The sequence below is a fragment of the Palaemon carinicauda genome, chromosome 4 (assembly GCF_036898095.1).
Source record: "Palaemon carinicauda isolate YSFRI2023 chromosome 4, ASM3689809v2, whole genome shotgun sequence".
Lineage (NCBI taxonomy): Eukaryota > Metazoa > Arthropoda > Malacostraca > Decapoda > Palaemonidae > Palaemon > Palaemon carinicauda.
This window is the reverse complement of record NC_090728.1, coordinates 83789891-83803386: the sequence shown is the minus strand read 5'-3', so window position 1 is coordinate 83803386 and position 13496 is coordinate 83789891. Positions and strand designations below refer to the sequence as shown.

At 41.7% G+C, this 13496-nt stretch overlaps 1 protein-coding gene across 1 annotated transcript in view; it reads right to left on the bottom strand.

The window, feature by feature from the left end:
- Window positions 1-13496, bottom strand: part of LOC137639547 (ATP-dependent DNA helicase DDX31-like) — a 254114-nt gene that overhangs the window by 91620 nt on the left and 148998 nt on the right. The window contains exon 7 of the mRNA XM_068371813.1: window positions 11131-11321. Coding sequence (XP_068227914.1) covers window positions 11131-11321 — 191 coding nt within the window. The remainder of the gene's footprint in view (window positions 1-11130; window positions 11322-13496) is intronic.

The following is a 13496-nucleotide window of genomic DNA, read 5'->3' as shown; positions in this document are numbered from 1 at the left end:
TGTGACTTGATAAATCCCTCTCATAGTTAAGAGAGAGAAAATTCAAGCATGAAGGTTCTGGGTCAGAAAGGAGGAAGCAAAGAAAATCTGACTTCCTATTTTCTTTAGTTGAGTAGACTGAAGCAGAAGTAACATTGGTTTCAGAAGCTGGAGCACTAGATATACCACAGGTTTTTTTTTTCTTTTTTTTTGGCCACAGTTGAGCTACTACCACAGGTGTTCCTGTAAAATCCTTAAGGATATTCAAAGGCGTCAAAATCAAATTGGTTGGAGGAAACAGATTGATCACAGATTGATCAATGGCCATCTGTTCCAATCCAGATTCAAAGCATCTCTTGGCACTGCCTGAGAACCGAGACTTGAAGCTACATATAGTGGAAGGTTGTGGTTCTCTTTGGTTGAAAACTATATATTAGAAGATTTGAAAATAACTCTGCAATCTCCCCAAAAAAGCTCTGACTGATCTAAGGTCCATTCCATATGAAAGAATGTCTGTCTGGATGGGCTGTATGCCACTACATTGAGAAATGAAGACAGGTGAAATGGTGTGACGAACACATTTCTCTCCTGAAGGAGCCTCAATGTGAAAACTCATAACATTGAAAATTTTCAAGCAGGATCCTCCCCTACTTAAGGCACTAGATAGCTATGTAATTGTCTATGAAAATCTTTAAATGAGAATTCTATTTTGAACAGAGTATTTTCCACTTCTGGAAGACAGCCAAAAGTTTCACCACATTTATGTGAAATGCTGTGAACTGAGGGGACTATTTCCTGAACACGAAGGTCTCCTTTGAATGACCTCCTCAACCCGACAGGGATGCGCCAAAATGAAAGATCATGTAAATCAGGGGAGGGACTACTGGACCAATATGAAAACTGCAATTTATGTAATTCATGGCCTGAGAATTCTTTTGCAACAACCGAGCAACTGAGCCCGAAGGTCTTGAAAACCCTCCAGAGCTGCTCGTCTCCAAACCCGATTGAAGCCCCCTCTTTCTCGGCCATGAGAGGAGTACTATCTCATCTGAGTGCTATCTTGCTCAGGCTGCACATGCAATTGCTGATTTTTGAAAGCAAAGAGATGACTAATATTGTATAAATATAATACAGTAAAAATACAGCCAAGCAGCCAATTTCTGCCCCTTGAAATACCATGAGAATCATAAAATTGTGTGTCAACTCAAGGATTACAGAATGACCATTATACCCAAGTAGAAAAATTCTGTCCTCCCAAACAGCAAGAATCATAAATTGAGTATCAACTCAAGGAGTGGAGAATGACCTTTCCCAACGAAAGCTAACTAATGGTAATGAACCTCTCAGCCTCGAACACCTCGAAGAATGAAAAGTTGCTCTGTAATGTTTTCTTTGGCAAATGGATAGGGCATGTAATTTTCTGAAGTTTACTTTTGAATATGCCAATTGATGAGATATTCAAATCTGCAGTGATGGTAGGGGCAACTCTTAGGGCTATAAAATGTAAACTACTGTAAATTTCTTAATAAAATTTCATGTGTATTGATGAGAGTGCTGCCACAACACACCAATTTTCAGAAAAATATATATATATTTTTTTTTCAGATTTTGCTTCATCAAAGAGCCCCATTAATGTACTTTCTAGTGAAGTCTAGTGAACCACAGTATCTACCAGATCAAGAGTCATTCTAACAGAACCTCAAATTCTCTATTAACTTGGCCGAGGCCAAAGCTAATAGGAACACCGCCTTCCAAGTTAGGTGGCGATCTGAAGCCTGCGTAATGGTTCGTAGGAAGGTCTCTTATGAGACCTGAGAACTCGAACCACGTTCCATGGAGGTGGTCTCACTTCGGACTGAGGGAAGTTAAGATCATATCTTCGTATAAGTAGAGAAAGTTTCAGCGAGGAAGAAATGTCCACTCCTTTGAGCCTGAAGGCTAGACTTAAAGCTGAGCGATAGCCTTTCATTACCGAGACTGAAAGGCGCATTCTTCCCGCAAATATACGAAGAACTCCACTATCGCTGGAATAGTGGTATCGAGTGGAGAGATACAGTACCCCTTCACGACTCCAACCACAGAAAACTTGCCACTTTGCCTGGCAGACCCCTGCGGATGACCTACGCAGGTGTCCAGGCATCCCGTTCGCAACTTGTTGCAACCATCCTCTCTTAGTGAGGAGATACTGGATAGTTTCCAGTCGTGAGGTCGAAGCGATGCTACGGCTTTGTGAAAGATGTTGGCAGCGGTTGTCTGAGTAGATTGTGTCGCGGAGGGAGCTCTCTCGGTAACTCTGATAGGAGTTGCAGAAGGTCCGGAAACCATTCTGCGTGATGCCATAGCGTAGCTATAAAGGGTCATCGAAAAATTGACCGATATTCTGGTCTTGTTGAGCACCTTCCTCATCAGACAGAACGGGGGAAAAGGGTACACGTCGGTGCTGTCCCACTGTTGTTGGAAGGCCTCTTGCCAGAGTGCCTTGGAATCTGGGACTGGGGGGCAATACAGCGGGAGCTTGAAGTTCAGCGCTGTAGCGAGCCGATCCAGTCGGGTAACCCCACAAAGTCAGGACTTTGTTGGCTACTGAATGATCCAAGGACCACTCGGTACTCATTATCTGAGACGCTCTGCCCCGACTGTCGGCGAGCACATTCCCTTTGTCTGGAATGAAGCGAGCCGATAGAGGAATCGAGTGGACTTCGGTCTATCTCAGTATCTCTACTGAGAGATGGGATAGCTGCTTTGAAAAGGTACCTCCTTCCTTGTTGATGTAAGCTACTACTGTGGTGTTGTAGCTCATCACACCACAGAATGATCCGCCAGGTCTTTGTTGGAACTGTTGAAAGGCCAGGAAGATGGCCTTCATCTCTAGCAGATTTATATGGAGGCACTTTTCCAATTATGACCACAGGCCTGAGGTACTGTGGTTCAAAACGTGCCCCCCCCCCCTTTCTTTTGTGGTGTCCGAAAACAGCATCCAATCCGTGGGAAGGAAACGAGAAGATCCATTCTTCTTGGTAGGTTCTCGCCTGTAACCCACCACTGGCGGTTCGTCTGTTCCGCAAGATCCATAGGGATCATGATGTCCGGGGAATCGCAGTATTGATTCCTCTAGGACCTGAGTCGCCCCTGGAGAAACCTCATCCTGAGGCGACCGTTGAGAACTAGATGAGCCAGGGTGAAAGGTGACCGAGGAGACATAACCACGATTGGGTTGGAAGCTCTTCTCGTCTGAGGAAAGGGCTTGTGACTCTTCTCAGCCTTGCTATCCTGTCGTCTGATGGAAGGCCTTATGGAGATTGGTGTCTATAATCATGCCTAGGTGAACCAGTCTTTGATTGGGCAGCAGAGCAGACTTCTCGAGACTTACCCTGACCCTTAGGTCCTGGCAAAGTCCTAGAAATTTGTATCGGTGTCAAAGAGGGAGTGACTCCGAGTCTGCTAGGATCAGGCCGTCATCCAGATAATGGAGGAGACAGAAGCCGATCCTGAGTGCCCACAAAGATATAAGGGTAAAAACTCTGGTGAAACCCTGTGGTGCTGTGGAGAGACTGAAACACAGCACCTTGAACTGGTACTCCTTGTTGTCTATGCTGAATCCTAAGTACTTCCTTGAAGACGGATGGACTGGGATCTGGAAGTACGCGTCCTTCAGATACACAAGAAGTCTTGCGGTTTACTGCAAGACTGACTGTGTCTGCGGTCTCCATGTTGACGGAGTTTGCTTAAATCTGGGCCTCTGCCCACAGAGTTCACCCCCTTGCTGATCCCATGGCAAGGGTGCTAAATGACACTGGATTCATCCTCAGGAGAGGTAGAGGTGTTGTGAACAGGACGCGATATCCCTGACTGATTACGGAAATCGTCCAGGAAACGGCCTTAAGTTGCCGCAAACTGTCTGCGCAACCTTGTAGTTATCCCGCCACTGGCGGACATGCAGGGGATCTGGCAATCCTAGCGTTTGCGGCCTCGGCTGCTCCTTCTAGGATTCTTCACTCCCCTGGGGGACTAATTGCCTTTCTTGTCCTTGACCAGAAAGGGCTTAGACCCCACTGTCTTAGCTGCCGTTGTTTTGGTGGGACGTGGTTGCTGAGGTGCTGGAGGTTTATAGGGCTTGAATGCCAAAGCCCCATATAGGAGGGAGTCTTGGTGACTTCCTACACCTCTTAGCTGCCTACTTCATGTCCTTAGATTCAAACAGGTTCGTTTCCATAACGAAAGAATGTCTGAGCCTGTGGATTTTGGTGCTAGGGGACTCCCGTTACTGTCTTGGAGTCCTTTGACTCCCTCCCGGGAGGGATGCAGGACTCCAACCACGACGGAGGCAGGCTCTTCTCCACCCCTATTCGAGAAGACTTTACCGTACGAGGTGGGGTTTCCCTTAATGGTGTGATTGGGGAAAGTCTCACCTCCCGTGACTCTCCTGAGAGCGGGAAAACTTCGTCCGAAGGTGAGGGAGAAAAGTCTGAGGGGGGAAGAGTGCCTGCCTCGAAGACTTACGAGGGGACAGCTACGTCCTCGTAGAAGTTACCTCGTCCGAAACTCCTCTTTTCCTCATCGGGGGAGTGGATGTAGCCAAGGATTTGTGGCTCAACTCAGATAGAGAACAGCTTAACATCCTGTGCTACCTTTCTGATTAGAGTCCCAAACCAGGCTGCGCTGTCAGACACTCCCTCTGGAGGGGAAGTCGCCAGTAAAAAGATAAGGAAGGAATGTCCCTGGGCCTTTCTGGAACCATCACCCCCACCGGCAAGCGCGCTGTTCTGTGCTTTGGGGGGGGGGGATGGCGCCCTTACCGCGCGATGTCCGGCAGCCTCGCGCGGGAGAGGGTATTGGTGATTGCGCTAGGGAGCACGCTAGCGCGATGGGGAATACCCGGGGATCGCGCGCGAGAGACTGTTGAAGCGCTGATGCGGGCGCGCGGGAGACTGCTGAAAACGCTCGCACGCGGGCGAGACTTCATAGAGTGCGCAGGAATCATATTGATGTGCAGGATCAGAATGAAGAGCCCGTGTGGACCAGAATGTTGGAGCGTGCTGCAGCGCGTAGGAGTTTGTTGGCACGCGTGCGGGGAAGACCATTGGTGCGCGTGAGCACGCAAGACTATTGGCGCGTGCGTAGGAGACCATCGGTACCCGCGCGCGAAAGATCGTCGGCGCTTGCGCGCTTAAGAAGATCGTCAGCGCTCGCGCGCGCGTTAGAAGATCGGCGAGCGCGCGCGGGAAACCATCGATACCCGCGCGCAGACGATCATCGGCCCTTACGCGCGTAGGAAGATCGTCAGCGCTTGCGCGCGTAAGAAGATTGTTGGCTTAAGAAGATCATCGGCGAGCACGCGCGCATGCAGGGTCAGCTGACAGGACGATCAGGAACTGGGATGTGTCCTTAAAAAGGGCGGTCATCCCCCGATGAGGACCGTAGGCAGGACTGCTTCAGAGTCCAGAGCCGAAGTCCTTCGTTGCAGTGCAAGGTTGAGCTGGTAGATCGTTAGGTCAGCTGGCAAAACACTGGAAGATCTGCTTGATACTTTGAAGAAGGGTCTCTATGAGAAACCTTTCCCGCGAACGGGAGAGGTGCCCTTCGTAGAAGAGACTAGGAGACACTCGCAGGCTGAATCACTGGTGAGCGCCAGAGCGCTATCTCAGGAAACTCCAACGATGTGCGCTGATGCGAAGGTGAACGTTGGCGCGCAGTCCCTGGAACAGGATGTCTCTGGATGGCAGTCTCAGGAACAGCAGGAAAAGCAGGCGAGTGCTTGCTCGCAATTGCGCGCGAGCGCGCAGGAGAACGTTGGCGGGCAAGGGATACCTGGCGCTTAAGGGACTTACTCACAATGTGAGAAAGCCCCTTTTGCCCCGAAGGGACCGGAGCCCGTTGGATAACGGGGTGCATGGGCGCCCACAGCGTCAGCAGCCAGGAACGGAGACGGCAGGTCAGCAGGTCTAGGAGATGGCTGGTCTAATCAGGAACAATCCTCCGAAGAGGGGTCTCTATGAGTGGCCTCTCTCGCGAATGAGAGAGGTGAACACTTCGTAGAAGAGACTTGAAGACATTGGTGATGGCGCCCCTTAGGGCCGTTGGATCGGCAAGCTGACCTATAAGGAGCAATCCTCCGAAGAGAAGTCGTTAAGAGTGGCCTCCTTCGCGAACGAGAGAGGTCACACGACTGAATCTGCAGCTGCTCAGCCCCTTGAGCATAGCTGCAGGTGCGACCGCTCAGCCCCAAGAACATAGCCACCTGAAGTTTTCATGAGCACGGCCTTGCAACCGCTCAGCTCCTTGAGCAGGGTTACAAGTGTGGTAGCTCAGCACCAATAGCATAACCGCCTGAGGACCAGGAAAACCCATCCAGGAATTATTAAGGTATAAGAAGCTCCCCCTTTGCAGGGGGAAGCTCTCACACCTGGGAAGGGAACCTCCCTCGGAAGGGAAGTTACCTACCCCTGAAGGCGAACCTCCTTAGCGTTCTAAGATGAACTGAAGAGCTGACAGTTGTCACGAGCGGACCTCTAAGAGAAGGGATAACGCCCATGACGATGTCCTAGAGAGATGGCAGCGACAGCAGACTCCCCAGGCACAAACAGGACCGCTCTGCTTCGTTGGCACACTTTAGTCAAACGAAGAAAAACTGCATAGTTAACTGGGAAAATGAAGTTAAATAATTATTTAACAGAAATTCCCCCGGGAGGAACTCCGAAGAGTAACCCCGAAGGAAAAGCAAAACATAAGAATTAAAAATTAAGTATGCGCCCTCCTCCTCCACTGACATTCACGGGAGAAGGGGGAGGGCGGAGAACTGTAACAAAAACAGAATCATAATTATGTAATTCATCCAAGAATGATCACAAATAGTAAGAACCACTGACCCCCGAAGGGAAGTGTTCTCCACAGAGAAACTGAAAAGTTAAAAATACAATTAGATTTCATTAAAATTAATTGAGACAAATAAACGGAATAGCAACCCAACCCGCAACGGGAAAGAAGCTTCCATAATAGTACGTAGTAATAGTAAGGGGTGAACGGCCTTGAGTAGAGAGAGAGACTGTATTCAATCTAAACTCCCACATTCCCTTCGCTGAGAATCCAAGTTCCCTGTAGGAAAGGAGGAACAGCGAAGATAATAAATGAATGAAGAAAGTCCAGCGATGACGATTCCCCACGGCGGCCGAGTTAACGGAAAGCCGAAGGAACGACCGAAGGACCAAGAGGGAGAGGCCGCACCCCATGACGTGAAACCGCGGTGGCCTAGCACTACGCCGGTAACGTTGTCGTACACTACACACACAGCACAAACACTGAAAAGAAAACTTACTACATTTCTATACACAAATATATACATAAACATAAAGAATGTTTAAATATATGTTACAAGTATAAGAAAAAATAAGTAAAAAGACAAAAAGCATTAATGGCTGTCAAAGAGGCGAGGGTGAAAGCAGACACATCCGATCACCACCCGAGCCAAAGTAAAAGTGAGCTTACCACACAGGTGAGGGGGGGGGGGGGGAGGTAGCAAGCTACCCCTCCCTATACCCCCCCAAACCTTACTAGCGATGGGGGTAGTAAACCCTCGTTAAAATTCTAATGGCTCGTCATTTCAGCTATGCCGAAAGTAATACCCATATTAAATAGCGTGGTTTGTATTTCAGTTACGGAACAATCAAGTATTTCTGCGAACAGGAAAATGAAACTAAAATCTCTTGGACATAGAAGGAATGGTTCACAGATCTGTGGCATCTGTTGTTGGAGTGCCCAAAAATATTGTAGTACAATGTCAACGTGCTCAAACAACTTTCTCAAAAGTGATTCGTCCAAACCCATCCATGCTTTATCTGACCTCATAGAGACTATGCACTATGTCCTCTGACACAAAAACCCTCTAGACTGTTTATGGTAGGTTCTAAAAGATAGTCTACTAATGTTCCATATCAAAGATAATGGAATGTTTATTGTATTTTGATTGGCGCAAAGCTACGAGTCTCTTGATAACTAGATCTAGCTTGGATATCAACTTTTTACAGTGGTTATTTTATTATAAGAAACGTTCAATTTCAGCTATCAAGAGATATATATCCTTCTTAATTCTGTGCTCAAACAACTGTGATTGGATATGTCCCTTCCAAGCACTAAGGCAATTATATTGTTGAGTACTGAAAGCTCTTCAGTGGTAGGCTCCATTTTCTGGAATTTGGATGTGGTTTCAAATGATCCGAATTTTGAACAGTGGAGAAGTAATTCAGTATTATTTGGACATAAACTCAGCAATTAGAAGTAATGTCACTAATTTGTTTTGTGGGTTTAACGTCCCTAATTGCTCGAGGACCAAAATTGTAACATTATTCATAGTTTGAAGTTTGGTCACAGTAGAAAAATTCTATACAAATTCAATAAAATGCTTGAAAGTAAATATACCTGATATTAGTGGTGCATAATACTTCTCATTAACTTTGTAGAAATCTTTGGAAACAGATTTAGAAAATACTCATTAGAACACTAAGTAAGTTCTGCTAAGCATCATCATTAAGAATCCTGTTTTTCTCTAGTCCCCGTACTGGCTGGGGAGCTTTGGTCTAATTAACTTTGAGTTAAATTAATTTATAACACTCTTATCTACGATATATGAGGTTTTCACTTGAGTTAATTTGGTACCATTCAAAAGTATAATTTAAGTCAAGAAATATAAATTAAAGAAAAGTTACAAATGAGTATTTTAACAAATCTTTGTGAACAATCTTGAGTCCCATATTTAATTAAAACCGTATTTTCAGATGGTGTGATAAAATTAATCTTGCCCAGGTTACAAAATCTTAACCATGGTATATTGCTTTTATTTCCATTCACCCCATTTCTTCCCTTCATTGATGTCCAACTTCCAGCAGCATGCAGGAGTTAGCAATACAAGCACAAGGAAAGTATATACAAATATAAAAAATCTAAGTAATAAAATATCTTATTTCTATACTCACCTAATGTTCATATATTGTACACTACACGCCCACCCTCCTTCCCACTGCTTCATGGTATGAAGAGGATAGGGATAATTTTGACTTCAAAACTAAAGTACAAGACAAAGGACACTAGCAAGTCAGTTACCACTTACCACTAGAATGTTCCTCCCTTTACTGAGGACATGTGTTTATTGAAGGGAAAGAAAATATGCGAATTTTAAATAAAAAAACATGGGAATATGAACATCAGATGAGTATAGAAATAAAAAGAAAATACTAAAATTCAGTTTTTAATGTTCTTTATTGGTTGCAAGAATTTGATTTTAGCAGGCAAAACTGTTTGCTTTCTTTATCTTTTGTAATTAGCCTATAGACTCAATTTTGTGGTAACATTTTCATTCTTGGAACTGATTTCTTAGTTTAGTTGAGACTTTGCTTTGCCATGGGGGATGGTAACTGTCTTCACGAGTTTACTTTGGATTGCCAAATTAATTCCTATAATTTCTAAGGAAGACATATTTGACAAATTTCTTTACAATCTGCAATATACCGCAGTACAATACTTTTTATCATATAGAATAACATTTCTAATAGTAACTCCTATGTTTCAAGATTAGGCCTACCTGGTACATATGTATTGAATATCTATGAAAGTCTCGCAATCCTTAATAAAAAGATAAAAAGCTTTGGTTTTACAGAAAGATCATGTACTAAACCCTTATGTAAAAAGAGAGAGAGAGAGAGAGAGAGAGAGAGAGAGAGAGAGAGAGAGAGAGAGAGATTCTTAAACCATTATACTCTAATGCATCATAGGACATTCTTGTAGAGCAGACAATGGTTTCAGATACATCTTCTACACCTTTCTTTTCATTATCATCATCTCCTCCTATGCCTATTGACACAAAGGGCCCCGCTTAGATTTTGCTAGTCATCTCTATCTTTTAATTGAATACTTCTCCATTTTATTCTTTTCAAATAACTATTTTTTTACTGTATTCCATTTCTTCATGAATACTCAACCATAACAATTTGAATTTACAATTTCATAAAAGTAATGGACATACCCTTTTTAAAAATCCAAGAATATAACCCCTTAACAATGCATGAAAGAGAGATGAATGCGCGAGTGCTTAGTCAAGAATTGAATTTGAAATATGAGAGTGATCATGAGTGGATGGGGAATCAGTTGCTGTTTGCAGATGATACTGTATTGGTTGCAGACTTGGAGGAGAAGCTGCGTCAATAAGTGACAGAGTTTGGAAATGTACATGAGAGAAGGAAGTTGCGAGTAAGTTGTGGGTAAGAGTAAGGTTATGAAGTGCATAAGAAGTGAAGGTGGTACTATATTGAATGTTATGTTAAATGAAATTACTTGGGTTCTGTTGTTGATGCAAATGATGAAGTGGAAGATGTAAATTAGAGAGTGATTAAAGAATGTAAAGTGTTGGGGACAGTGAAAGGAGTGGTAAATTATAGGGGAACAGGAAAGAATGTAAAGAGTGCTCTGTATAAGAAAGTGATTGTACCAACTGTGATGTATGGATCGAAGTTGTGGGCAATGAAAGTGATGGATAGAGAAACTGAATGTGTTCAAGATAAAGTGTCTGAGGTATATGGTTGGTGTAACTTGGTTGGATAGCGTTAGGAACGAAGTAGTAAGAATGAGAATTGGTATGAGAAATGAATTAGCAGCTTGAGTAGATATGAATATGTTGAGGTGGTTTGATCATGTAAAGAGGATGTAGAATGATCGTCAACTGAAATTGATGAATACATGAGTTGATGGGAGAAGTATCAGAAGAAGGCCAAGCTTGGTTTGGGTGGATGGATGGAATGACAAAAGCCCTAAGTGACAGGTTAGATGTGAGAAGCAAAACAGCATGCTAGGAATAGAAATGAATGGTGAGCTTTCTTATAGTGACTGCTTTGAAGCAGCAGCAGTAGGGAAGCTTCATTTGTGGTGGAAAATGGTGGGAGGGTGGGCAGTGGCACACAAGCAGTACCAACCAATCAAACTCGATTGAGTCCCTCGTCAGAAAAAAAAAAAAAAAAAAAAAAAAAAAAAAAAAAAAAAAAAAAAACCCTCTTTTTTATGAAGGAAAAATCCTCCCCCCCTTTTTGGCGGCTAACCCCGAAAATTGGGGAAAGTGTCATGGTAAATATACAACAATATATCTCAACAATATATGAAAGTTTTACTTACATAATTTTGTGGCTTTCTAGCATCTGAATGTAAGTAGCTTCTGCAGGGGCTAAGAATATTAGCGCTGACCCTGCAGCATCAACACGAGCAGTGCGTCCCACACGGTGTACATAATCTGATGCTGAACATGCAGCATTGAACTGTACAATCCAACAAACCCTTGGCAAATCTAAACCACGGGCTGCTACATCCTGTATGTTGATGAAGAAAAGTCAGAACAATTAAAACAATTTATTCATCAATATTATCAAACTATTCATCTCATACAAATAAACAAATTCATATACAAACTGAAAATTCTGGTATTTGACTTGTAATTGAATACATTATTGTGCAGAGGATAATTTCTAAAATTCAGAAAAAGTAAAGTTAAAAACACTACCTATTCAATGTATACAGTAATTATAAGCATAGTAGTAAAAAAACTTTTTGTTTCTTTGTGAATAACTTTGTGGTCAGTTTAAACTAACACCTAACCTAATCTTTGGAGGGTCCACTACGAGGTACTGTACAATGCTTTTGGCCAAGTAGAAAAATGGAACTCAAGGAAAAGATTCTTGTGCACTTTGGCACGTCAAAACTTTAACAGATATGAGCTTCTAGTTTGGTGCTTTATGTCAAGGAATGATTGAACTTTTCACAATGCAAGCAGAATATCTTTGCAATGCTAAGAAATAAAAAAAATTGTATGATGAACATATATTGTTTAGCAAAAAGATATATTTAAAAATGATCATGAAAAATACAATATTTATATTTCAGGAACTTATTTCATATGAATTTTGAGTAGAAATGGTAGACTTTTTTTCATGGGGAGGCAACTATTTTGATATAAAGGTCATTGGGGAAAAGCTGTGAATCATTAAAAAATGCTAAATTTTTAGGGAGTAAAATTTTGATATTTTTCGACCTTGTACGGTTAAATTCCATATTGTATCTAACGATACAAAAAAAAAAAAAAATGAAGTAAGAATTGGAAAGCCAAATATGTTTCCTATATAGAACATAAGTAAAACCTATATATTTCTTGATTTAAGAAAATGTAAAATATAATTATGTATAAATGTTCATAATGTTATATAATTTCATATAGCATGTGAAGTAATAACAATGGCTCTTCAAATGGTGTATAAATTATGAATATTGGAATTATTTATACATGCAAAAGCACATATAAATGAAATCATCTGTACATGCCAAATCTCAGGCTGGTCCATGTGTGTGTGTGTACTATTACTAGCTAAGCTACAACCCTAGATGGAAAAGCAGGATGCTATAAGCCCAAGAGCTCCAACAGGGAAGAAATAGCCCAGTGAGGAAAGGAAATAAACAAACTAAAAGAGAAGTAATTTTTCCTAATCACCATAATAAATAATGACATAGAAATAGAAACAGAAATGGAAAGCTGAATAAATTTTCAATATATAGCATAGATAAAATCAATAGGTGTTTTCATAAAAAAATTGAGCAATTGTCGCCAAGAGAGAAATTGTCTTTTTGTTATGAAAACTAAAACAATGGTAAAGTTATATATACACACAGACATACATACATACATATAATATATATATATATATATATATATATATATATATATATATATATATATATATATTTATATATTATATGATATGGATCCCGGGTCTGAGCACTCAAAATATATTATATGATATGGCTCCCGTGGCTTGGCACTAAAAATATATATTATACTATGACTAGCAACTGGGAACCACACATAATATTATATATACTACGATTGGCAAGCTAATTAACCTCTCGAATTCCTAATTACCTTGTTTGCTTTTACATTAAAACTGTTACACTTAAAAACACTAATACCCAAATTCTGAGACCATTAAATAACTCCCAGACAGCAATGCCTATAACACTGAATATCCAAACGTCTCTTAAGCACACTCAAAATCAGACTGGGTAATTACTCTTACGTATTAGTGAAACGCATTTAACACTCACTGTGGTTCTTAACAAGAATCGAGCGGAATCTGGTCCTAAATAATGATGATTGGAAAAATACTTTTTACAAAAATAGATATATTCTATATAAATTCCAACTCTGAAAAGACTTTACATAACAAAAATAAGTCACTGGAAAATATTTAATTCTGAATAAAAATTAGAATAAGACAAAAATGATACAATCTGAAATTAAATAAGAACTTGACTTGAACTATTATATCTGTATAAACCTTACTCTAAGAAAAGAAATAATGCAATGAAAATTATACAAAAGCTTAAAATAAATCTGATAACACAATGTTCAAGTTAAGACACTAAATGAATAATATATAACCTGATCACGTAACAAAACTATCTTCCCTAAAGGGCCGTTAACAAAAAAATGTTAT